This window comes from Neopsephotus bourkii, unplaced genomic scaffold (genome assembly GCF_033783945.1).
Source record: "Neopsephotus bourkii isolate Nb327-2 ecotype Australia unplaced genomic scaffold, CSIRO-AGI_Nbou_v1 NB_318, whole genome shotgun sequence".
Lineage (NCBI taxonomy): Eukaryota > Metazoa > Chordata > Aves > Psittaciformes > Psittacidae > Neopsephotus > Neopsephotus bourkii.
The window spans coordinates 9463428-9491356 of NW_026900826.1; the positions used below are offsets into that span (position 1 = coordinate 9463428).

General features: G+C 39.0%; 1 protein-coding gene across 1 annotated transcript in view; it reads right to left on the bottom strand.

The window, feature by feature from the left end:
- Positions 1 to 27929, bottom strand: part of SCAPER (S-phase cyclin A associated protein in the ER) — a 147067-nt gene that overhangs the window by 39125 nt on the left and 80013 nt on the right. Inside the window, exons 24-25 of the mRNA XM_061347689.1 lie at positions 13334 to 13449; positions 5342 to 5465 (exon numbers count right to left, since the gene is read on the bottom strand). Coding sequence (XP_061203673.1) covers positions 5342 to 5465; positions 13334 to 13449 — 240 coding nt within the window. The remainder of the gene's footprint in view (positions 1 to 5341; positions 5466 to 13333; positions 13450 to 27929) is intronic.

Sequence of the window (27929 nt, forward strand, 5' to 3'; positions counted from 1 at the left end):
CCAAGACACAAAAATCATATGTAACTTATTTCTTAAAAGATTTAACCTAATTTTGCAGTCGAGCCTTCCATTTGCTGTAATGAACAGTGCTATAAACAGATAAGTCTATTTTTGAATGTACACAGAAAAACTGTATTTTCTGTGTATACAGCCCTTAGCTACACAAGTTCATGCTTTAATATAGAATGTAAGACTGCTCCTAATCTGTAAAATAAATAGATGTGGTGCTGTTAGCACTATCGTTTATTGTGGGGCTGATTCTTTCCATTTGATCCTGGGGCAAAGTGTGCCTGTGTGTATTAATATAAAATGAGAACACATGTGGGGTTTATATTCTGCATGTCAAAGAGGAGGTAGAAGGGAATACAGAAAATGGGTAAATTTGAACTTTATAAGAATATATTCTATATAAAAGTTATATAGAATAATATGTAATAAATATGTTATATACAACTTCTAATAATTCCTTTCTTTAGTATTTTCCATTTAAATGAGTGACAAAAGATCAGCTCCTTTACTGAAGAAGTAATTAATGGGTTAGTCTGAAAGTGTGTTGAGATTTATGTTCAAAATTAATTGGAGTGCTTGCAAAAGCAATGTTTTACTTTGCTTGTTGATTATTATATCAGGCAAGGGGGTAGGAAATCTTAAGATTTAATAGTGCAATTATGGAAGCTTTCAAGCCCCGATTTCTCTGTGTTGATTACACAAGGAGTTAATGATACTCAGAAAAATCGAGTTTGTTGACCATGGGCTTTGCTATTTCTAAGATTTAACAGTTTAACTGACTCAAATCTACAGCTATGATTACACACTTACACTGAGTTGTCAAGTAACTGGTATAAAACATTATTAAATCACAAAGGAAAGTCAGGAAAAACATTAACTACCGTTCAATTATTTCACACGTCCAACATCTAATGCTATTTGAGCATTTATGATGAGAGCCTGTACTCGGCCTAATCAAGACTCCTTCTTTCTTTAAATGGGTTCTTGAACCAGAATGCTCTGACCAGCTTCCCTGGTACTGTCTCTATACAACTGCTAAGCCATCCAGCAGAGAATTCCCCTTGTGTCAGGATTCCCTTGCTTGTATGGAGCTGCCATGAGCTCTTCTGCTCTGCCCACCATCTAGGACTTAATCCTGTAAGATGCTGAACAATATGGCCCCAATCCAGTAAAGCACTTAGGCACACATTTAATAGAGCTGAAAATGTTATTCCATTCTGACTCGAAAGTACCTCCACATATCACAGCGCATTTTTTTCCATGCCAACAAAAAACCCCACACCAGTTTCCAGTTAGCAATGTAAAGCTCTGTCACTGAAAACTCATTTATGTTTTTGTCTCATAAAAAAGCATAATCCTTCACTGCCATGAGGTATTTTAAATATAGAGCTGCTAAACCTAAATGCAAAGTCTTCAAACCTTTGGAAGGGCCCAATTCCTGTTCATTTGGTCACTTATGGTCCATTCTTCTCCCATTAACAGCAATGATTTTGTGTTTATTGCGCTTATTGGGCTTGCCTCAAAAACACTCTGGAAAATGTATACTTTCAAAATACTATCTGTATAAGTTAGACTTTCTATGTAGCAATGAGTGAACTAAAGGAATAGAAATGGCCCAGGAAGTCTATGGGCTTAAGATGGAGCAGATGAAGGTTTCACCTTTTAAATCTCCTGCCCCTAAATATTTGAACGTGTCATTTCTCCTACCGCAGCCCTGTTTTCAAGACTTCCTACAGATTAACACACTGGCTTCCTACTGACGGGAATAAACAAAATGTAAGCTTTTGGTCTTTTAAAATTTACATTATTAAAAATAAATAAAAATCCATGACGTTTCTGGACTTTTCTACATTGCCAACACTGACTTAACTTCATTAGAAATAATCAATCCACAGAGCTGACTCTGAGGTACCTTTTTGTCAACTTTGATATTCTAAGTGCTGGTCCTCAGGTCTCCAACTAGACTCAAAATGGGAGAGAGAGCAGGTTTTTCAGATCTCTTGAGTGATCTGGGAGGTAGAAACTATCCACATGGTCATGTTATTAAGGGGTAGAAGGACTATCAGTGCCACACCAGCAGAATACTGTGGAGACAGCACGCCATTTGAAAGGGATCAGGACAATCAAGCAGCACACACGTGCCTTTGATTTTACAGTTTTTGTCATAATCAGTGCAAACACGAAGCCACCTTACTTGCTGCATACAGAGGATTAAAGAACTGACCACAAATGGTTAAGAAACTAGCAACTGTGATAGGATGGAGACTGTTGGTTTGAAGCACCCAAATTAAATGGCAGCACATACCAGTGAAGAAATGGAGGAGAAAAATTACTTCACTGGGACGAGATAGCCAGATTAACTTAAACCCAGCCAAAGGGATTGTACTTCATGAGTAAAATTTCATAGGCCACCTACCTACAATACAGTCTGTAGATTTAAGCACTGTATTTTGGAGAAGAAAAAAGTAACAGGAACTCACTTTTGAACTCTGCATTTGTTTGATCTCTCCTTAGACTGCAATGCTCATTTCACATGTTTCTACGTTCACTAATGAAGTTTCATTTAGAATTTTCAGATATTATGAATTTAAAGATTGCCTTTACAAAAGGCATTTGCAGTTCTATGTAGCATCCAATTCCAAAATGAAGTAAGAGGACTTCATGTGATTTTGCATAGTTATATGAACACAGAAATGTAACAACAAAAATGTCTCAATTTCTAATTCTTAAGGAGTACTGATCTGCATTATGGTTTAACTGATAACAGCAGGTCTGTTGTGATGGGAAAGATCTGACTGAATGACCAAAATCTGCTCAGAGATTTACTGGACAAGATGGTCTTGAAAGCTTTCTGAAATTTCCCTTTAGTTCACCTGAGAACATAGTAGCTAGAAAACAAACTGCCATGCTTTTCTTATTGTGAAATCATAAAAAGAGAGCAAAAAAACCCCCACCAAACCAAAAACCTCAACTGTTTACCAAACAGACTTATTTACAACTGCAGGCACAGGCATGTATGGTTTATGCATGTGGCTTTTTGAGATACTTTCATGGAAAAGCACATGACAGCTGTCACTTGACTAAAAAGACAAAACTTAAAGCCCTATCTTTACATGCTTACAGCTCCTTGTTTCTCTCAGCGTGAAACCTTCCAAAATACACAATTAGAGAAGTTCTCATTATTTTGCAATTATCCTCCAGGTACAGCAGACAAAGAAGAGCAAAGATAGCTGTCTGTAGGTGAATGAGGTTACAGCTCAAGCAGATGACATCCTATGGACGTAGGTGGGAAGGCTCAATCCATTAACCACCGAAATCAGGGAACACACTACTACTGACCTCCAACAGACACTGATTTGGGCATTACCTGAGCTAAGGAGATTTGGTACCAAACTTTCATTAGAGAAAAAACTATGCTTGTTTTTATGTAATTCTTTAAGCTATGTTTTGAGGAGAAAAATGTTACATCCATGTAAAGAAAAATGAAATTTTGGTCACCACTGAGGAATGACAGTTTTGAATTTTAATTTTTAAAATGTACAGCTCCGAGTTTTAGCAAAAATAAAGCTGACACTGCATTCAACTGATGAATAAAAACAAAACTAAAGCCACATTAACTTGGTTGGAAGTAAGGTTCACACTGGCTATATTCAAGAATATATTTAAAGGTTGCTCAAAACTGGATTCCTTCTGTGTCTGTATTCAGCATCCAGCAAATACTGGCATACTTGTTTGACAGTTTGGTAAAACCTTGCAAATATACGTTCTCATTCACTACTCCTGGTATTACTTGGGGTTTATTTTCCAACAGCGAAGTGGAAATAATCACACCGGAGGCAAAGGCAGCATCATACAGCTCCCCAAACTAGGAATACTGGAAGCGGCTAAATTCTTTGGAGGGGCTTCTTCTAGTATGTGGGTATTCAGAGCTTGAGCCAATCAAAAAAAGTGCTCTCCATCTGTCCATTTCTTTTTGTAAATAAGAAAAATTCAAACTTGATCTGATTTATTACATTTTCAAGAGAGAAAAATCAGGGTTAGAAAAGCAGCACTGTATTTACCTTTTTGTACTAAATATGTGCTTTATGGAACTATGAAGATACCCTAGTTTAAGGGCCAATTCTGCCTGAAGAGAACATAAGAGACTTTATGCATAGGAAAGAAAAGTCCACTGTGAATCACGGGAAACATTAAGCTTTAATTACAGTTTTGCTGCAGTTTAGGGGTTAGCATTTGGCAACAAACTGGAAACAGCTCTAAGTGTAGTAAATCTTTCTTATGCAGTATCTCTGATCTGTAGGTGGCCAGCGTTTCCCAAGAAATACCCTCTGTGTTTCTTCAGGAAAAGCACAGGGCGTTTGCACAGTGCTACACTGAGAAAAGAGGTGTCTGGCATCAGAATGAATCTCATCACTTGGGAAGTGCTGAAGGATTTCATCTCCTGTGTAATTACCCACGGAGCCTGTGCTCTGGCTCACAGTGGGTACCCAGCAGTGACTAGCCCAGCACAATGCACACACCTTTCACTAAGCATATTTGAAATCTAATACCTGAAATCCTCTTGGAAAGATCTGGCAAAGAACAATGAGCTGGCAGCTACTTAGAGGAGAAGGCACAGGTTGCATTCGGGTTTTCTTTGTGTCAGGGTCCTTTGGACTATCTTTTGAAAGTGTTCATCTACAGTCCTATGGCTTGTTGATTCTAACAGTCATTTAAATTATTTAAAGTATGTACATAACTTTTCAATTAACAAACTGCTTGGCTCATGAAAATACATAGACACAATTTATAAGTAGAAAACCAAGACTAAATATCTTATGATAAGCAGGTCACTATGAATTAAAAATGAGTTTTCAAATAAAATATTTAATGACATTTCAAATTAAATGAAACATCGGAAAATTAAAACTTTCACATTAAAGAGTCCTGCTATTTAAGCACTTCAGCAAATCAAACTACAGCAACATACTGACCTGCCTTGCATCCCCAGTATTGAAACATGCAAGAATCAAACACGCAGGGACAACTCCTAATATCCTACACTTTAAATATTACTATAGGGTGAATTAATGAAGAAAATCTCAGCAAACATTAAAGATAGAACACTGTCTGCTGGCTGGAGTTCCTGGTACATGTGCTTTTGCAGAATTTATTAGCAGAAGCAAGTACATCCATTTGGATAGAAGTACAGCAGATACAGAGAGATACCAAATACAACAGGATTCCTGTTCTGAGCCTTTATTCTCACATACCTGCTGGTGTTTTTACACTCTAATTAGTATGTTTGCGAACCATACAAAACCATCTAAATTAAAATAGCTATTCTACATACCGTAAACTGGTGTATCAACAGGTCCATCAGAAAAGTGATCTTATTGCTAAACAGAACGTAAGTGCAGTTTTCTGCACAGTTACTGCAGGTGAGGCTGTAAACATTCACTGCACTGCTGAGGGACCTGAAAAATCAGAAGAAAAAGAGAACTAAGAATTTTACTTTTTTCTATGGTACATTTAGAGCAAATAAATGGAAGCGCATCACAAACCAATCCTTCAGAAATTCCCGTTCATTTTCCTCAACTTGGCATTCCGGACAGAACTCAACATTTACATGAAATCTAAAATCACTGGTAACTGCAAAGCAGTAAAGCCATACTCATCAGAAGTCATGCAGTGTGTGGCTGTTAGACTCTCCTGTATTAAGAATTTGTAAGAAAAACTTACACAAAATATCAGATACTTTCATAATTTAGATACAAAATATTGTTTTCCTGTGTCTTACAGTTCTATCACATGTAATTTGGCTGTAAGGCCCGTTCCCTAGCAAAACCTCAAGAAAAAAACCAAACCAAACTGTGTGCAGTAATTCACAGCACAGGGGAACCAGCTTTAGAGAGAGGCTATTGGGTAGCGCCTGTGAACTAATGTAAGGAGTGGAGAGGATCAAGTAATTTGTACTGAGCAAGCAAAACTGAGCAGGTGAAATTCCTGTCCAAAAAATCCTCCTGGCATGCTGAGACCCACAACTGTACAGACTTGTTGGTGTATAACTGCAATAGCATCAGCTGACCTACACCTATGGCTGGCTAGAAAGGGAACAGGTTTGCAACGGTAAGAACAGAAAATCATAAGCACAATGAGCCACAGAGAGCTCCAGATGTACAAAACATGCCCAATTATTTTTTGCATCATGTGCAGTAATTTCCATCTGCTCCAATTAAAGTGTTCTTCTCCAAACAGGATTTGCAGGGAAGCTGGGACCAGTCCTATAGAATATACTCAAGGAGAAGATTAATCTGACCATGAATAATACTATTTCAGAATAAACACAAAGTTCATTTCTTGAACTTTGCTCACTGATAAAGCTAGCACTGTTACCATGCAAATCTGCACACAGACACACAACACAAAATGTATAGTAAATACATACAATAATAAAGATGGTTAGAAATTCAAGTTGTTTGTCTGAAGCAAACCAAAAGGAAAAGAACTTTTACTTCATTGGGTTTTTTAACATCTAAAAAAACATGACTAAGTTCAAATGAGCTCCACAGAAGAAAATAAATTGTGAGCACTGTTAAAAGGCCACACAAAAGTGGAACTGCAATAAATGACACGTTATCAAACAGAAATCCTCAAAGCTGGTATTCAACATAACAAGCAGACTAATTCAACAGACCATAAAGAGACAGTTGACTTTTACGCTTTAGTCTTCTCCTAGAATATTTTTTGCCACAACAGTTATTTACACAACAGGGCAGGCTGTGGTGCTGCTTGCTGTGCTGTTGCTATGGCCTCTCAGTGCTTAGCATGGCTCACCAAAGTTGAAACAAAACTGTATGCTTAAACATAGAGAAGCTGGAAATGCTCAAAGGCCACAGAAGTTAGAGTAGCTTTTTCTTCATTTGTCTTCCTGGATTGTCTTTTCTTCAGCTGGAGAAATAATGTTGAATTTAAAAAAGAAGCCTTACCTTGCTTGGTTTGCTCTGTAAAAACACACAGAACATTTATACCTTTTCTTTGTTAATATTCTGAGTATCACCGTATTACCAGTTACATAAATTTTACTGCATGGGTAATTAATTTTACTGCCTACTTAAATCAGTTTCTATCCGCACTTCACATGATATGAAAACAATATGAAATCATTATTTATTGATCAAAGGCAGGTTCATTTTCCCCTCTTCCATCTAATTTTTACCCTACATGGATAACATCTACACAAAATTCAGGAGCATGCTTCACTGGCATGTTTAAAAAACCTGCCTTGCAGCAGGATTCTCTTTTCCTGTCCTGGCTTTCTAAAGGTATTTATTTCATCTTCATCAGTAATGCTGAAAATTATGTTCATTAGGCACCTACTTTTACTTCTCATAGAAGATTATTCCTCTGTGTAGGTGTGTTTACAGCGACAGATGGAACTGTATTGGTAGTTTCTATTTGCAGGTGAGAAGTAGATGATTTAAATCAGCATCTATCATTTTATTGGCTATTCTAAGATAAAAGACTAATTCTATTTAAATATCAACACTAATTTACCAGTGTGTCAAATATGAACTTGGGAGGTTAACCTGTAATTTTGACAGCAGTTCAAAGTTTCTGCGGTGATTCAGTTAATTCACTGCAATAATGGCTTTTGATATATGGGATTCCTCATTCCTAAGAGGAATATTCATTTTACATTTGAAAACACAAAACCTTCCCACTTTATATATAGAACAAATTCCACTGTAATAATGCATCATGCTTTTGTATTTCCCAACTGAATCTCTTGTCAGAAAAAGTCCTTGCATTTTCAGAGACTCAAATAATGCATTTGAAAAGGTGGTGTAAGCAAATGGATGTCAAATTAAATTTTCACAACAAGAAAAAGGGTTCTTTTAATTGATAACATGAGCTTGCCAACTACGGTTTGTCTGAATACATTCTAATCACGGCACGCTGAGAACTATGATTCAGTTCCACAGGGTTTGTTTAATTCAGAATTGGAAGTGTCAGCACAGAAGTCGTCCCCAGGTGGTTCACAGTGTTAAATGGCAGATTAAAGACAGCACAACTAATTTCTTTGCTTTAATCTTATTAAGGGAACAACAGCTGTCAACTGTCACCATTTCTGCACAAGGCCTCTGAGACAAGCACAGTGCTGCTAATGTCAAGCCAGAACTTTATTTAACCACCACTTAAACTCTCTGCAATGAAGAACTCAAGACCTTTCTTACCATTTCTTTCCCTGTTGGAAGCTCTTAATACCAAAAGTTTTATCTCAAGAGATATCCAAATCAGCTGAACTGGTAAAGTATGAGCATCACGTAAAGCAGCTGTTTATTGATTACTGGTGTTGCTCTAAACTTCGTATCACACCCACAAATCAGCTTTAGAGCTATGTTAGACAGCATGTATACTCAAAGCACACAGTAAGTCTGCCCTCTGATGTAAGGCTTTCCTCTAGAGTAAATCCAATTATAAAAGCACTCATTATGGTACACAAACTTTGATCCAAAAAATAAATCTGTCTTTAAACTAGACAGAAACATGCATCTGTTTGTTATATTTATTTTAGATGAGTCCAAAGAAACAGGAAGAGGATTCATTCTAGTCAACGCTTTCAAGCTAGATCTCAACAGTTTATATATATGTGATTTTCTACTATGCTAGCACATCTTCACTTCCCTCAATCTGCCTGACAGAAACAAGCCAACCAACTGTACTTTTTACTCAAAATACCAGGGCAAGAATAGTATCCAAACACCCAAAACTAACGCACCCCAGTGCACGAGGGTATGTAGGGGAGAGCTTACAACTTTTGCTTTATAAAAATCAAGGCATCACTGACTGCACAGTTCCTGGCCTATCAATTGTTTCCTTGCGAGATCTGGTTCTCAGTTCAAATGTTTCATAACATTTCACAGAGCTTCTTTCAACAATAAAACTTGTTCCTGTAATGCACAGGAAAGCAATGCTGCTTTATTCTTAAGCTCCAAGAGCCTGAAATCCAGCTCTGAGACAGGCAGCAAGAGTGTGTGTGTGTGTATATATATATATATATATATGTACACATATATATGGAAACAGATGCTGCAGGTGTCAGATGCTGAACTTGCACCCTATTCATTCTCTTAGAGTATCTTTATGCCCTTGTAGCAACTGTTAGTTTCCAATGAACGTTTCTCTAGAGGGAGTAATAACCTTACGAGAAATGAAGAAAGACTGTTTTGCACTTCATGTAAAAAATTTGTGAACGATCCTATAGAATCACAGAATCCCAGACTGGTTTGTGTTCAAGGGACCTTAAAGCTCATCCAGTTCCAACCCCTGCCCCAGGCAGGGACCCCTCCCAGTGGAGCAGCTTGCTCCAAGCCCCTGTGTCCAACCTGGCCTTGAGCACTGCCAGGGATGGGGCAGCCACAGCTTCTCTGGGCACCCTCAGCCAGCGCCTCAGCACCCTCACAGGGAAGAGCTTCTGCCTAAGAGCTCAGCTCAGGCTCCCCTCGGGCAGGTTCAAGCCATTCCCCTTGGCCTGTCCCTACAGGCCCTTGTCCCCAGCCCCTCTCCAGGTTTCCTGCAGCCCCTTTAGGTACTGGAGCTGCTCTAAGGTCTCCCCTTCAGGAGCCTTCTCTTCTCCAGGCTGCCCCAGCCCAGCTCTCTCAGCCTGGCTCCAGAGCAGAGCTGCTCCAGCCCTTGCAGCATCTCCGTGGCCTCCTCTGGCCTCGCTCCAACAGCTCCAGGTCCCTCTTGTGCTGCTGCCCCAGAGCTGGATTGGGGCTGCAGGGAGGCATCTGCCCAGAGAGCAATAGAGGGGGAGAATCTCCTCCCTTAAGCTGCTGGCCACACCAGCTGTAGAACTGAATGAATTGTAATAGCACATCTTAACAAATGTATGCTTGTAAAACCATGTAAAAATTATAAAGAACAAGCTATAAAATCAGTTCCCAGCTCAGAACAGTTTTTACTGAAAGAAGTAATTTGTATCAATCCCATCCATAATATTACCTGAGCACTATTTTCTGCTTTTTATGTGTGCAATTATGGTTCAAGCTTTTTTACCCCATTAATACTTGCTTTAAGTAAATGATGCAAGAAATTGTATGAGTAGAAAAGATACATTATAATAAACCCAACTTTAATCATGTCTTAACTTGTAACAAAAGTCCTCCTTTGTTCCCTACACAATTCCTACTAATTTCTATTTAAAAATGCTGGTAACCCAAGGAACTCAAAGTATTTCACAAACGTTAATTAAACAAGCCCTACAAACCTCATTTGTTAGCAGATTTGTTACAATTCTCAAGGCCAGTAACATGTTATGGCACAAAAGGGCTGAATGAGCTGCCCACAGCAAATATGCAAAGCAATGTAGGGGTTGAGACTCATTTTCTGGTCTAGATTTTAAGTCATTGTTTTGCTCTGCAGCTCTTACTTGGTTTTCTGCAGAAGCATAAGAAAAATACCGTAAGACTCTGAAAGCTCTTGAGATTCTGCTGAGTTATGTCTTATTTTGTGGAGAACTGAACAAGTTCAGGGAAATTACAAGTGCTACCTTAAGAAATAACATGGCTGGGCACTAATTTGTATGTTAACATCAATAATAAAACTCAGTATAATCCCCTGCTTTCTCTTTTCCTTTCTCAGTGATTTATTTGAAGGAGAGAAAAACTGCCCCAACACCAAATGCATCATCTGACTCATAAATGTCACATCTTTTTCACAGCATTTACTGTCCTGCTGGTCTAGCTACCAATCTGGAGGGTAGTCCAAAACAACAGGCATATTGTTAAATCTTCTGATAATAAAGCTTTATCTTGTAGACATGGGATTAAAGTTCTGAGCTGCACCATACTGCCAGGATTTTGGAGAAAGAGAGATGGAGGTAATAGCCTATGTAATCTCCTCACCTACTTGTAAATAGCTTATCCTCATCACAAAACAAGGGATAAATTCCCAACATAAGATGAGTACAAACTCATACACTGCAAGAGCACACAAACAATCTTAAGTACAGCAGTGTCCTTCAGCAAAGCAAGGGCAATTAAGAGGAAGACTTAATTCAACTTCTTTCCCCAAGGCTTTGCTCTATCTTTAAACAGAGAAAACTGCTATTTCTCTATATTAAAAGTTTATGAAGTCAGGATACAAATTTTATTTGCACAAAAGACAGAAAAACAATTTCAAATGAGTTTCCAAAATTAAATTGAGAAATGTGCTACATTTCCTCCTCATTTAAAGAACAAAATACATTCTATGATTATCCTTTGGTTTTGAAACTCTCTCAAACATTCTGTATTTAAAGCAACACATTTGAAGACCTTCTTAAATACTTTCAGTGAGACCATACTAATACACATTAACACTCTTCCTCTAAACTAGCCACGTTCCTGCCTGTTTCAAACTGCTCATACAAAGTCCCACCCTCTGGAACTGCAGCTTGCTCTCCACAGCTGAGTTGCAGACTCTGCTGTTCTCTATTAGAAAGATTACAATAGAGAAGGGTTTGCATCATTTGCAGCAACACCAGGTTCACTGTGACACTTCCAGCAGACTCTGAGTTACACTCAAGCAGTTAAGAGTCTTACACAAAAACCTGCAAGAGCAGTTAGCTTTAGAAAGCAAAATCCTGTGTTAAATTCCTGATGCAAACCTTTCCAAACTCCAATACTTTCAGATGCCTACAAACTGCAGACTACAACCTGCTGTAATGTTGAATGAACGCTCTATTTCAGGAATAGAGCTAAATTCTTCACAAGATTTTTTACCATACAAAACTGTCAGGATAGTTTGTATTAATCTCTTTCCTGCCTTGAAATTTCTTTTGGAAATAGAGTTGAAAACTTGCATTCCTAAAACAAGGTCTAAAGAATTTTTCAAGGGTTTAAAAATTCTTTTTATAATTCAAGTCATGAATAGGCTCAGGAATCTGAGAAACCAGTTATACTAGTCTGAAATAGGTACTGGATAGTCAGTAAGTGTTGTACAGAGAAGCACCTTTGATAAATCTCCTCACGTTTTTTCTGTTACACAAATGTAGCTGACATGGGGCTTTATTTACCAGCATACGAGTTCCTCTGAGAACTAATACACCTTCATGCCACCTAACAAGCTTCAAACACAATGTTTTCAGCGACATAAATGCAGTATTCCCAAACCTCCTCAATGAATACTGCCAAAGTGAGTCTATTCCTAAAATGAAAGAACAAAATCTGACTATGTCTGTCTATAAAAGATGCAGACTCTTAAGAATGTAAAGCTAAATTTAAGTTAAAGTTTCTGTGGCCATAAGTTTTAGTGCAGCCCTTTCCCTTGCAAAGTTGATACCACGTTGATGAGGGTAACTCAAAATCAGAGTCTCTGCAAATTAAGGAGGCCAAAGGCTGCTGCTGAGCTGCTCCCTGCAGGACCCACTCAGGACTGCTCACCAGTGGAACAGGCTGCATCTGAAGAAGTGCATTCTGCATGACTCAGCAGGAAAGTAGTTTCATTCTCTTTGAAGAGCAAAGTTAAGATACTAAAAGCAATGCTTTTGTATGCATTGATGCTCTTTTCTAGCACTTCGCATCTGCCCCATAACATATTACTGGACAGTTGTAATATAAACCCCCACAATGTAGAGCTTAAATTCCAATTATTACAATATTAAAATATACCTACACAAAAATGATGACAATGGCACACAAGATATCCTGGGCTTGGTTCCTCTTGTACTAAAACCATGCCTAGCTCTGCTCAGAGAGCACATACATGTTTTGAATGGATAAAAATTTCATTTAGAGATTAGGGAAAAAAAGCATGCTTTTGAGTTATCAGTTTTTACAGGCATTCACTTTAGTCACCACCTTTTTTTTAGGGATTAGACATTTAAATCCTTCTATTCTGATGTGCTATGAAGAGGAATTCCTGTAATCCACAAGAATTTTGACTTACCTGTTTGTAGAAGCCCTTTCAGGTAGGAGCATCTTACAACTGCTTCACTTTAAAAGCATTCAGACTCCAGTGAATTACAACCCTTCAAAAAATTCCCCTACTTCCCACTGGACCTCTTTAGAGACTAACTTCAAAAGATACGTACCTCTCATGTTTAATACAGTTTTGCCTCTTTTCTCATTTTGTACAATGAGGGATGTCCCTCCTCAAACATATCATAGATAGAAATGAAACCACCAAGTTAGAAAAGCTGAGTGGAAACGTCTTTCACCTTCCATGGAAGCATAGAATATGGCATGACTTTCTTCTTTGAAGTTTAACACTGGATTATGAGGAGAAGCAGTGAAGCAGCAGATGTGAAACACATATTCAGGTGATTCTGTGTGGCAAATGAAGGACCCATCATACTTACTTAAAAGGAATCCGTGAAACTGCATTCAAATTGGTAGCAGAAGTCACTGCTTGAAGAACATTTTCAAGGGCAGTCAGTCCTCCCGCAGCTCTAAATGCTATTTGGTCTGCTGTGTTCTAGAGAAACACACACACAGAAAAGAACCAACATCAGTTAAATTCCTGCATGGAAGATACACCACGCAGACAGTTGTCCTTAATTTCATCAATGTGGAAATTTCTCAATACCTGGATTTATCACGTTGAACACCCATGAAAAGGAGCATTTCGCACAGGGAAGAGCATTGTTTAGAGTAGGAGCTGAAATTCTCAGCTGCTATTTTATTCAAAGATTATGCACCATATCCAGTACTCTACAGCTGAGACAGCTGAATACCGTATTTTCTGTAATGACATACCTTTACAGAGATTTTAATAAAGTTAATCTTGATCTGTTGCTGTTATCTTTGTAGCTATACTTTATAGCTTTGGGTATCATTTAAAGAATATAGACAATCTCTAGCTGGGTACTTCCTCTTTTTAGCAAACTCTTCTAAAAGGAGACAGCCTGCAGGCTTGTTCCCTGATTTGTTCCCTATGTGCACAGAATATTGGGCAGATACCTTTAAAACATCAGTACCCTCCACTGGTTGATGACACCTGGTTAACACACTGCACAAGAACGTGGGCCTCGCAAGTCAAGAGAGCCTGAGAGTGTCACCGGTCAGATCATAGATACCTTGTTTTATCCTTAATCTTGGGAAGGCAGAAATGTGGCCTGACAGATGCTGGTGAGGACAGAAGCTGGTCAGCTGTTCTGTCCTCTTAACGTAATTGCTCAGTTTAAGAATCAGGTTAAAAATCTAGATGAGATTTTTGTAGTGCTTCAGTTAAGGAAAACTACAGAGGTAAAGTCTGAAGACAGCACATTGATGACTGCTGTAGTTTCTCTCTTTGGCAACTCCCAACTTACTGCCCTCCCAGGTCCTTTGTCTAATCCACTGCTTGCAGCTTATTAAAAATGTAGCAGAATGAATGAATATTTTTAGCTTTGAGGTATGACACATCTCGTTTGTTTTGCTTTTGTTATGCTGTGCTGTTGGTTATAAATGGAAAGATTCAGTACCAACTAGTTTTGCATGGGTTCCAGCTTTCTAAATTAGTCTTTCTTCATTTTAGGTGCCCTCTCTGAACTTCCACTTAGCAGAATTTTACACTTAAATACCAGCCTTGAATTTACAGTTTGCAAATTACTGAGTTTTGGCTGGAGCAGGTCCCGTAGTTTAGAACTTACTCATGCTTTCCTTCCCTGCAAAACAGGTTTTATCTCCTACAGTCTAAAATCAAGCAAGTAAGAGCTTTTTCTTTTCTACTTCTAAGTTGCTCATCTTGTCTAATTTTATTGGCAGTTTGTATTTAATCAACTTGATTTTGTCAATGATGAAGATACTCTAGTTAATAAGAAATAACTTCTTTCTTCCCTTCCCCCCCCCCCCCCCCCCCGAGTGCTGCAGGCACTTGGCACATGGGAAAAAATGGGAAGTGCTCTATAAATACAATCATTATTAGTCTGTAAAGAATGTATTATATTACAGCAGGTTGTGTAACAGAAAAAACTCCTAGTGACTCTGGCAGTAAAATCTTTCTTTGAACAACTGGAAACAAAACTGAGCAAAATATGATTTATTTGAAAGGGAAACATTTTTCCCTGTGAGAATTAGACATTAATACATAAATACAACAGTATATATCTTTTAAATCATGCAACTTTCCCTCCATGACATTTCTTTCAAGCAAACATCTATATGCTACTTAAGTTTCACACTGCAGTGTGCCTGGGGTAACTGCAGTAAGCACTGACCCCCCCCACTGCTTTCCATCGACCTCCTGATGGACCCGTAAGGAAAAGACAGCCAAGCAGCAAAGGAACAGTCCTGCCACAAATCAGATCGTATTAGCGGAGCACCTTGGCTCAAGGCCACAGTTCTCCAACGTTCTCCTCTCCTCCCCTGCTCCACCAGGGCTGCAGAGCACAAGCCCGGGGCCTTTCCAACATATCGATTTTCACTTCAGCTTTAAACTTCACAAGTAGAAAGACAGATTTTGTTATTTCACGGCTGCATTTTCCCTGGCAATCAAGAGACACACATAATAACCAGTGCAGACAAATGTGCATGAGGATTTGTGTGTGATTGGCATGCTGGCACTGCAGCACACCAACAGGAAAGACATTTATGTGACGCTGCTGATTTATTTGCTACAGCATATTTGTTAGTGCTACTCCGATGTTAAATGTGCCAAGCACTTCCCACTTCTCACTTTCCCTATTTCTCATGGGAGATTATGCCACAACCTATTAGCACTTGTGGCGAAGGAGTCTTGCCTGTCATTTAGACCAAATATGCCCTTTCTCTATTTCATCCCATTACTCTGAGTTATATCCCATTTTATTGCACTCGTTTTGTTTCTCCCTTCAGTAAATACCTCATTCTTGAAATCATACACTGCTACATTTTCCTACTTGGCCTGTTTCTCAAGTCTGGAAACTCATTAATGCTAAACCCATCCTTTTATTTTTTTCATGGTAACTCTTCCTACCTGTGATTTTTTTCCAGAACTCCTCTTTTCTGCATTAATACCCAATAATGAAGTGTCCAGAAAGGAACTTCCCCCCCAGATCAGTCACCAGAGCCACCCTGAAAGAAGCTGTAATGTTTCCTTATGAAGCTGCTTGATTTCCTGCCTGCTCTCATTCCACCTGAATCTGGAGTACTGCTCCTTTTACAGACTCTTTTCAGAGTGCCTGTTTCAATCCCGTCTAATACTTTGCTAAAATACAAGTATACGTTGCAAAGTATGTATTTAAATTGTAATGAACTTCCTTTACTACTGCATTTTCCTATGAAGCAGAAGCAAGTTTGTAATTTCTCCCAGTTTTACAGGATTTAGTTTTATGTCCTATTATTCTCCTCTCTAGACTACTCATAAAAATTAACCAGCATTTTGATGCATAGCCATCAGGGAAATAAATGCCTAACTACGTGCACAGAAGAGGGAGGGGAAAAATCTTCAGTAAAAGGAAGGAACAAACCAGCAGCAAAATTGGGGAAGATGCATGAGTACAGTATTTATTCACTGTGCTTAGAAAGGCCTATAAAACTGCCACACAGGGATTATGAGTACACTACTCCTGGCATGATATTTAATATATTTATCTCCAAGAATTCTTTTAAGATGGAGAACTCTTAATAGCTTTTAACCTGTTTTGTTGAAAGGCAATGCTGATTACCATAGTAACTGCTGGTACATGGTGCTTGTGAATGCCCTTGGTCACCAGGCAAGCATCTTGCTATCGGAAATCCCAGGTTCAGGCACAGCACCTTGAGTTTGGCCTTGGGTCAGCAGAGGTCATGGGAACTGAAGGGAAAATGTGCCCTAGCCACAAAGGGCCAGAAGAGTCACTTGAATATTGCATTACTGATGTTCTCAAAGTGAATACTGTGTGACCTGTACCTGAGGAAAGGGAGTAAAAAGGAAATGTGCCCATGCAATCCCTCAGCTATCCACACTACAAAACCTCATATTGATGAGCTGTGTATAAAGAGTGCTCCATCCCTAGCAGTGTTCAAGGCCAGATTGGACACAGCCTTGGCCAACATTGTCTACTGGGAGGCATCCCTGCCCATGGCAGGGGGGCTGGAACTAGGTAATGTTAAGGTCCTTTCCAACCCAAACCAGTCTATGATTCTATGATTAATGAACAGTATTAAACCTCCCCAATGTTGATAAGTATTATTCTATCTCTGAAGTATAACAGCCAAGTAATACCAAATTAGTTTAAAGTATGCCTGAATTAATTCCTACTTGAGACAATTTCCAAAGTTTGATGTATTTGTATATTCACCAAAAGAAGTATTTCTTAAAGCATAAACATATAGGAGCAGGCCATCTTACCCAATTTATCTGCCTTTCCAAAATTAAGCTATATCCTTCAAAATACAATACAAACTCACTGAATGTTCTGTAGTGCTAAAGCTTTACATTAGCTGATACATCATACAAAACACATTCAAAAGAGGTAGACTGAGGCATGTAAGTTATTCAAAGCCTAAATAATATCCTTATTTAAACAGGTCCCTATTTGAATCTCTGTCAGAATGAAAGACCCGTTCAGGGAACCACAACTTCTACTCTGGTAACAGCCAAAACACTGAGCAAATTAGGCACTACGTGAGGATGAAAAATGACAGACTCTCCAGGGAGTAAATACTACATCCCTATTTGAAAAGAGCATAAACCAGAATGGCACATTTTGGCTGCTTGAAAGAATCCTCCAGACTTCTAACTCAGTCTCCCATATTACTTAGCTAGATGTTTATGAAACCCATTTCATCATTTCACCATAGAAACTGGTCTTTAAGTGGCTGCATATTTAGATTGGGAAGGTTATTCAGCAAAGACAATCAGTGTAACAGGATTCATATTTCTTAAACAAAAGGCTATATATATATAAACATCTGGTTTTCACACTGTGTAAAAATTTGGGTTCCTCATTCGTATTTTCAGAAACACACAACTACAAACAGTATTTTTAAACTGTTTGATTTCAAAGTACAGAAGGATTTCAAGGCGCTGAAGTTACCTGATCACACAGGAGAGCAGGGACAAATGATCATGTAGGCAAAAATGGTTATTACTGCCACTTCTTAACAGAGAGAGGAGAAGGCACAAAAGCCTTGGGGATGCCACCTAATGTGTCTTAACCATTAGCAAAACAATAACAGAGGCTTAGTCTTCAGAACAGCTGATGTAGCACTTAAAGCCAGCACATGAAGTCTTGTTTTCTTTATCCCTCTCAGGTCTATCATTGTGAAATACAGTGGTCTTATTTGTACAGGAGGAAAGCCAACACAGCTGATGTGATATGAAGTATGTATTTTCAATCTCTGGACCATTATAAACTCATCATTTAGAGCACACAGCAAATAATTTCACCAGAAGGGTGCATGAATCAAGTAACTTTAGCAGAGAGTGTGTGCACACCAATGCATGTGTGGGAAGGGAAACAGAAATAACAATCAATTAAACAAACCATCTAACCATTTTACAGATTAATTATGAGTTAAACATTTTAAGAAACTTAAAATCAATCTTTTTTAAATTATGTTTTTTCATTATGACAGTCAAGACAGCGCCTTGCACACTGGGGAAGCGTGGCTGACTTATTTACCTACCTGGTACAACACCTTAATGGATTTGAATTCCCCTTTTCTCCTCTCCTACAGCTTGAGTGACAACTGACTAATAGGATTACAGGCTCTGTTCCAATAATACAGCTCAGCTACATGCCAGCAAAAAATGACAGCCTAAACCTGAATTACATGGCCTGGGAATCCATCCAATTATTAACTAAAGTAACTGTTATTACCTAACCTAATCAAAGGAGAAGCAGCTGTTAATCTTTGGTGGCCTGCAGTGTAGTAGCGGTCAGACTGGATGAACTGTCTTTGTACTTGACTCCTCTACAGACAATAATTATGTCCTTTGTGATCAAGAAGGAAGGGCTTCCTAACCTTTCAGACAGAGGCAGCAGATGGGGAGCAACTGTTTGTGTGTTCGCTAACAAGATAGGGTGGATTTTATCAGGGTTTGGCATCTGTGGCACCTGCAGAAGCACCACTTACCCAATGATACACTGTTAGCAAATTTGAAAATTAGCAGACTAAATAGAAAGTTCAAAATAATGTTTTAATCCCATTATCTGACATTTGGTATGGAAAAATACACACAGCTAAAAAAACCAAAGCGATTTACACATATGCCTCATTATACCTGATGCGGTCAACAAAGAAATAGGTGACAAGGCCAACTGAACTGTGCTGCTACTTTGCTGGGTTTTGTTTAACTCATTAAAGCAGTTAACATAAACTGCATGCTTCTGAAATAAAACCAAATCAGAAGAAAACATCTAGGATCTCTTTATATAAGTCAGTAGGTAACACACAGTAACACAAAGTGAAATAAAGTGAGCATAAATTAATGACAGCTTTTGGTTTCTGTGTACAGCACTCCAGGGCAGAAGAGAGATCAAAACCTCTGTCCTGCACTGCTGCTCCCCATCACACAGGACATTTGGCAAACTGGAAGATTTGCAAACCAGAAGATACAAGAGCAGAGAAACCTGCCTCACTGTGAGGCACAAGTACAAGTTAGCTTATGCTGGGGAAAGTAATAACATGATGGGATCACAGTGTGGAAGTACCCGACTGGGAAGAAGATTTCTGATAATGCACAGGAACAGCTAATGTTTGGAAGCTGAAACTGGATGAGTTCAGGTAAGAATAAAATGATTTTTTTAATGCCAAGAGTAATTAATGATGAGCATAATATACTTAGGATATAGTCGACTCTCAATCATTTGAAGTTTTTAAATCAAACCTGATTATCTCCTAGAAAAATATGATCCTAGCTAAATCATAATTTATTAATTTGGTGCAAGAGTTATTGGGTGGAATCCAATGTCCTGGACCAAAGTACTCACTTCCATACATTTCTACTGTTAAAGCATTATTATTGGTTAATAAGTAGAGCAGAAGCAGAAATAATGCAGCTTTAACAGCTGAAATGATTTAATGCCAGCTTTACCATCTCTGTTCTCTGTAACTTCAGCACCCCACATTCTGATCATCTGAAATCTTTTTGAACTTAAATACTTCCGTGTAAACCCTCCTTCTAGGACCAACCTCTTTCTATGTAGATTTAAAGAGTATTCTGCATTAGCCAAAAGAACACTTTCTGCTAGTCCTGAGTACTATGTCTGAGGAAGAAGCTGACCTGGAGAACCTGTCTGAACACACCTCATGATTTGAAACTGTTCAGAAGAAACTATTTCTGACGGAAACCCAAACCCTTTGAAACATTCTGATTTCTGTTTGTGAAAGCACACGCTGAACGTGTGCAACTCCATTCGACACTTGGTGAACTGCTCACTGAGGGAAGAAATAACTAATTAGTAAAATACACTTAAAAATCCATCTTCAGAATTTTCTTCTTTCCTTTTATCTCGTGTTTGAAGATTCTATCTAAAACGCCAGGGGCTAAGAAATGCAGTTCAAAGCTACCTTAGAACAACAAACTGGACAGCTGAATCCTGAGCTGGCTCCTTCTTGTTGTTTCTCCCTCAACATGCTCCCCCCCCCCCGCCCCTTAAATACACAAGTATTTCTTCATGCACATACAAACCATAGATACATTTGTGATGGTAGAAAACCTACACTCTTTGATTAGTCCTCCAGACATATAACTTTATACAGTGAAAAATCACTGCAGAGTATACCAAAATAATAGTTTCTATTAAAATAGGCACTTTTGTTCCCTGCAGTACTTCTCTCTAGTGAAATCAGTATTACAACCAGAGCCCATTCCACCTGAAAATCTCAAACGGGTTTTCAAACACGAGTGACTTCGTCCACAACAGAATTTCAAGCACTGAACCTCAATGGGAAGGTAGTTCAGGATTAACACATGAGCCGGAATTGGCTCAGAAGCATTTGCATACCACTGGGGGGAGGTATTCATTTCCATTACAGACATATCTATCACGTGTTTGCACCAACTCCTCCCTCATGCATTTGCTCACATGTTAAAGCCCCAAGCTCTTCAGGTAATGCTATGAAAAGCCATAGAAAGGAGGCCTTGAGATATTATTCCACCTTATCCTGCAAAGCAAAGTGCAAACTCTGACACCTTAGAGCTGATTCTGAAGCCTTCGAGACGAGGCAGCTCCTCTGGTTTCTGCCTTTACATTCTGTACAGGCTCACCTCCATGGCTTCATGTAGGAGAGTATGGTTATTACCTAGCACTCGAGATAGCAGGTAGGTAAAGGGGCCTTATCTTGCAGAAGCTGTTTCACTCCCTGCATGATGTTTAGTACTTGCACGGGAGTGTGCAAGTACTAAAGCCTCTAAAGCCTCTAAGTGCTAAAGACTCTGAGCCATGTCTTATATTTAATAAAAAGGAGGACAAATATTTAAGTACAACAAAAATCAAGGGTGAAAAAGAAATTGTCTCAAATGCAATAATAAAAATGAGGCTTATTTCATTTTTTAATTAAATGGAAAATAAAAGAGAAGAGGTATTTACTATTGTACTCTCTGAAAGTACATTACTGACGAGCAACTTCAAATTGCCCCAGGCCTAAGGACAATATCACTCCCAAGAAATCGATTCTTACGCCTGTCCTGCAAACACTGCATGTCCTGTGCTCCTAAATTTTGTTTCTGTCTATGCACACCATACACTTCATTCATTCTTCTGTTTCCAAACTTCTGCCCGTATTTGAAGGTAAGCCATACTGGATAGGGCTCCTTACTGGATCACTGTGTTATTCAATAAGATAACCCAATTGACAGGATTAAGCTCTGCAGAGTCTTCTCAGTTCAACAGTAAAATGACAGAGAGGCACTCAACACTTTCTATGACAAGGACAGGACCCTCACAGTCCTGTTTGTGATGTTCCAAGAGTCAGTGAAAGCTGTAAAGAAAAGACAGGTGAAGGTAAACTACTGAATTCCACGTTACCTGTTTAGCTGCTTTCACTCATCCTAAGCAGTGTAACAGGAAACAGACAATATTGCTTTGAAAAATAAGAACTGTCCTTGCAGATATTGCAAAAGATAGCACTGAGCATTGCAGTATTTGTGCTTATTAAAGATACATGTTTGTTCTATTTATAAATAATAGGCATCTAGCAAGTGCATCAATTACAGGAGAAAAGCAAGGATAAAGGTTTTTGTCTCTTAACACTGGGAACAACTGCTCCTAGATCCTCCATAGATGGATGGCTCCATTAGCTAAGGCCATCTAGACTTCTGAATAATCTCATGAACAGAAGTTCCCAAACGAGTATATAAAAAGCACAATTATATGATCTTGTCCTGTTCTCTCTCAGTAGTTTGTTGGACAAGAAATTGCCCAGTGAGTAGGAAAGTTAGTTACAGATCTCTTCCAACACTGAATCTTACACCCCTGTGGCTGTCATTTCACTACTGAAAGCAGCACTGATTTCGGCTGAACCTCAACTATGAAAACCAGTGCAAGAAAGCAAACCTAAAGCTACTAAAATTATGTGGGAGGAGACATAGAGAGAGAGTGATGGCTGTTTAAAGACCCATAATGCAGTCAAGAGCATGTGAATTCTAACCCCAGGTTTCACACTGATTGCCTTAGGTATGCTCTTGGATCTTGTCACCTCTTGGACTACCCCATCTACAGGACTGCAACAGAAGACTGCAGGGCTGAGGAATAATGTGGGCTTGTGAAGGACTGCAAACGTGAGAACAGACAACACAGACCCCTAGGTGATGCATTCTCAAGTCGAAGTGACGGCTCAAATCAGACATCAAACATTAAAAATACTTTCAACAAAACATTTGAATAGATAAACCAGAGGCCTAAATGAAATAAAAACTTAACTTCTTTGTAAACTGTAATAATCATGACTTTATCATGATCTCTAAACTGGCACCTGCTCATTAGCAGAAATGTGCCTGCGCAGGGCTTTTTGTCATCCCCGAGAAATCAGTGCCTGTGCTTTAATGGTATTAAAATATATCTCGTCTTGTAAATACTTAGTGAAGAAACTTTGCATACTTGGAGTGCATGTATATATATATATATACACACATATAAATATATATATAACTCCATTATATCCATTCTGATATATTAGTTCTAAACTGATGTAGAAGAAAAAAAGCCAGATCTGACAGTAAAAGGCCATAAGCAGTACAGCCTAAGTGCACCGGAAGCTAACAACATTTAACTGCATCCCAGAGAACCAGATATCAACTACCCCCACTGTGCACAGTACATTAACCTCTGAATAATCTTGGAATAAGCACACTGCAGAGCTTATCTCTGAACTGAACTTGCCTTTTAATACCATTTCCAGCAAACAAGTTAAAAAATATTCTGTGGCTGACCCCTACTAACATGTTCCTATTTATATGTTCAGCTTGAGAAAAAGGTTAATCCAGAGATTATAGAAACTCTAGGCTAACGAATTATTGATGATATAAAGCTGCCCTGTCCACCATACAACACATAACACCCATATGACCTACTGACTTCTTCCTGGCAGTGACAGGGAAAGGCTGTTTGTGTAGGAAATGTTGTCCAAAGAGCCCCTCCTGTGTTTGCCCCCATTCTGCCCTTTGAGCTCACTGCCACTGTGCTAGTGTCAGATCTGCTGCTGTAGTTGATCAGATTGTCTGATGTTTCTACTAGTACTAACAGCTTGGACCATATGAAATCAAGACGGTAGATACAGTACAATACCCCATACTCCAGACTTTCAACGTTGCTCAACCTCCATCTCATCACTGTAGCTCTGGAACTAGCTACTGCAGGAGTATCCAAAGTTGAAAAATTAATCCACTCTTTCTATAGAAATACATTGTATATTTAGCTGAAATGAACCTTGAAGTTAGAACTTCTGGAAATCTATAAAAACGAAAAGTAGTGATTACTTTCCTAAAGAACAAAAACCATAAAGATGAAAGCACAGTTAAGATAGTGAGTGCATGTTTGTTTTTCATACACTTTGGCCATAAACTGCCCAATGCCTAATATAAAAGGCAGCTTTTCAGTATAAACCTGCACGCTATTATCAAAATCCTCCCCTGGCTAAGAGCCAAAAGGCACATATCACAGGTATAAGGGAAAGGCAGTAGGTTACAGCATGACAGCAGCAAGGACTCCGCAGGGTGTTGTGGGGGTGGAGGTAGAAAGGGCACAGGAGTGATGTGGAGACAGGGGGCCTTCATCAGCAGCCATGAACCTGCATTGCCAGCTGCTGCCAGAGGCCAGCCCAGCCCTGGTCCTGGGACACTGCTGCTCCTGCAGCCAAGCTCAGCTCCTGCTCCAGCACTGGAGACTGGCTGCCCCGAGCTGCACTGCAGAGGAGCACAACATGCAGAGAGCACAAACCACAGCACCTCCTAAGTGTGCCTGCTGAGCTGTGGGCAGGTGGCTACCTTTTATTGTTTCCTTTTAACGAATACTGTGCATATGTGTACTGCTATTATTTTTCCTGTAGAGCACTGTGTATGATTGCACAGTTTAAGACTTGACAGGATATATGCTCATTAGCTAAGTAAATATCCTAATGCACCCAAACCAGGCGACCTGCTGCTGTAAGAAGCTCAGTAGGATAAAAAGCTGTGATTTCAGAGCACACTGGCACGTGAAGTGCCACAGAACTGACTGAACCTAATGTCAGAAAGATGAAGGCATGCTGCTGTTGAGCAGCACTCAAACTGAACACCACAGTGGCCTGGTTGTTCAATACAAAAATCAACAACATTTTAATGCCTGTTTTGAACAAAGCCATAACTAAACACAGAACTTTGACAATTAACATGCAAACTAATTTAGTGCGTAATAGCCTTTGGTATTAGAAGTCCCATCAGTATTAACCAAATTAAAATCTTATGGAAGCATTTTTCTTCCACAAAATAAATGTTACTTCTAAACAGATCGATTAGTTCTATGGACGGAAAGGACAAGCTGCTGTTTCTGCCAGTAGTGTCCTCTAGTGGAGGAATGGGAGATACTGAGTAAACAAGAAAACAGAAGTGGGCTGTGCCACAGAAATCACTGTCCAGCAAAACACAAACACCTCCTGATCACAAACATGCCTATAAAGTTTTGGCATCTTGACCAAGATTTTCATTACTACAGTAATGCTTAAACAAAAATATTAATTAACTTTTTAAAGCCTCAATTAGACTGAGAAATGAATCAGTTGTGAGGCTATATGGAGCAATTGGTTCTTGCGTGTTAAATAATAGATAATGTATCTCTGCGTGTATGCAAGTGACATCATAAAATACAGACAATGTGGCTATAATTTGGGTAAAGCTACTAGTCCATAACTTAGGTAAAATCACTAAATCAGTAATTTCTTCCCTTTTTGGTATCTAATGCCCTATGATGCTTTTTCTGAAGTAGTGAGAGGGTGACAAATAAGCTGAAACCTCCTGTGGTTTCCCCAGCTCTTAATGAAAGCCTGTGTCAGGCTTTATGCTGCATTTCTTCTAGAGGAGTAGTTATCTTTAAGACTTAAAATTGACCAGGGACTGTAGCTTGCCTACAGAAATGCTCTGCTACTGGGATGAGAAACCTATTCCATTCCCAGTTCATCTATTGCCATCTTCCTCTCTCCATCTCTTTCTTTTCCTACATAAAAGCCAACCAAGATAATTTGGGATGGGGAGGAAATCATCACACGTTTTGTTTAGGACCAGAGATTTTTGCCACTGTCTTATTCTCAGCTGTTCCTTCCATGCTCCAAGGACCAACAATCATTTTGAAAAGATTACTGACTCACTGCTCCACCTGCCAGCACTCCTGCTTTCTTCAGATACTGACCATCACTGCCTCTAAAGAGCATAGCTGATTAACAGAACTAAGCTAAGCCTGGATCAGTTGTTTTCAGCCAGATTTTAGGTTTACAATTTGCTGCTGCTTATTCACATTTGACAGTTTTCTTCATTTATGAAATACACCCACAGACCTCAATCTGTTGCCTGTGTGCTTTAAAGCCAATCTGATTTTTCCAGTGACATAATCTAGCATAAAAATACACCACCTATTTATGACACTCCTGCTTAGCTTCTTTCAAAAGTTTGGTATCAAATTACAGTATTTTGTCTAATACTCATTCAAGGCAACAATGACTATCTGCAGCAATAGTGCCACATCCACTTCAAATATAATCAACAGCAAGGTAAGGAAAGCTTAAAGATATGCTACTGCCTTCCAGCTGGTCCAGGATTCTGTAATTCTGGAAAACAAAATCCAGCCTCTATATTCAGTGTCTTTCAATTCTCTCTTTGATGGCTCCACTATTCTGCGACACTAAGGAACATGCAGCTACCCAGCTCCCCAAATTCTGGCAGCACCAACATTAAAAGTGTAAGAGTTTGGGGATCACAGCTCTCACTGTATTCTTAAGGAAGTAACAGCACTGAGCATTTACAGCACAGAGTATTTGCTTCTAAACTGTATTCTGTCTGCCTATACATGCCAGATATATCTATACATATATTTACACACACAGCAGGCAGTTTTAAATCTCTGCAGCGACTATTGAAGAAATTTATCATGAACAGTACAAAAGCTCACCCATGCTCTATTTAACATTGCTTTTGTTTCATACCTTAGTTCTTCAACAGTTTCTTGGGTGAGATGGTTTAGTGTTTGGTGTCCCTGCCCATGGCATGGGGGTTGGAACTGGATGATCTTAAGGTCCTTTCCAACCTAAACCATTCCATGATTCTATGATTAACAGTTTGTAATTTTATTGCTTTGGCTTTTGATGATTCAGAGTTTGTATTATTGGAGGGTCAGGAAGAGAATCAGGAGGAGCTGGCCAGGCAACTCAGTGTGCCTTCCAAAACTGGCCTATTAATCTTCACACTGGCTATGGTCACCATACCCAATGGGCCTGAACAGTTTAAAGAAGAAAATATAAATAGCAGGCCTGCCTATGTTGTTAAAGCCAGCCATCTCTGACAGTCTACACAATGGGATAAACACCGTCTGTCTGCTGTCCCCATGTATTTGAAAGCTATGACAAACATTTTACTGCAATGTAAATAACTGACATCAGGGCTGCTGAAGCAGGAGGCAGAAAAATCTATCTCAAAATCACAAAACCAAAACCATCGCCCAACACAAAGCAAACCATTAACGGTCACTGAGAGAACATCAAGATTTTTTACAAGGATGTATTTTAACATTGCTGTCAATAGCTCAGGTTCACCCATTTTGCAGTTACAAAACTACACTTTCTCTAAGGAAGTACATTTCTGCCCCCTGAAATCTGTTTCAAGTAAGGATCCCATCCTGAATTAGTAATAAAAATAAGTATCTTGAAACTTACCCTACTGAAAAGCAGCTACTTTTAAATTTGTATGAAGAGACCTAGTAGGAGACTACAAGCACCATGGCCCAACTAATATAAGCCTCCTACACTCTGGATCCATTTTACACTTTGACAACTTGAATCTGGGCTCACTATTATTTGCTAAGACTTTTCCAGCACCTAGGGAGTGTAAAGGAGATTAACAGCACAGATACCCTCAACTGTACAAAATTATAGCATGTTTTCTGAACACCAGAACCAGTGGAATCCTGCTTGTTAGGGCTCCGTGCCTTATGATGGACATGGAGCTTACTTAAGGTGTAAGGTTTGCTTAGGCTAGACATTCACAAAACCTTCCCCTATGGCTGCAGCCCTCTCTTCAGGAGTGTATCTGTAAGATCTTCTGTCAAATTACATCAGAAAAGGACTTTTAAAACCTGGATCCCCACAAAAACCCCTCTATAAATAACGTTTGGGAAGAACTTTAGGGAAGTGATGTTCTGTCAGCGAGTCTAAGGATGACCACCTGAGAGGCAGTAACCTCTGACTTGTCAGGTTCACAGCCTTAGAAATGTATGAGCTTTAGCCAGCGTGATGTCTAATGTCTATGCAGTATGCAGTAGAAAACTATTTCAGGATTTTAATTAATAAATCTTCACTGAGGGAGAGAAATAATATAAGCATAAG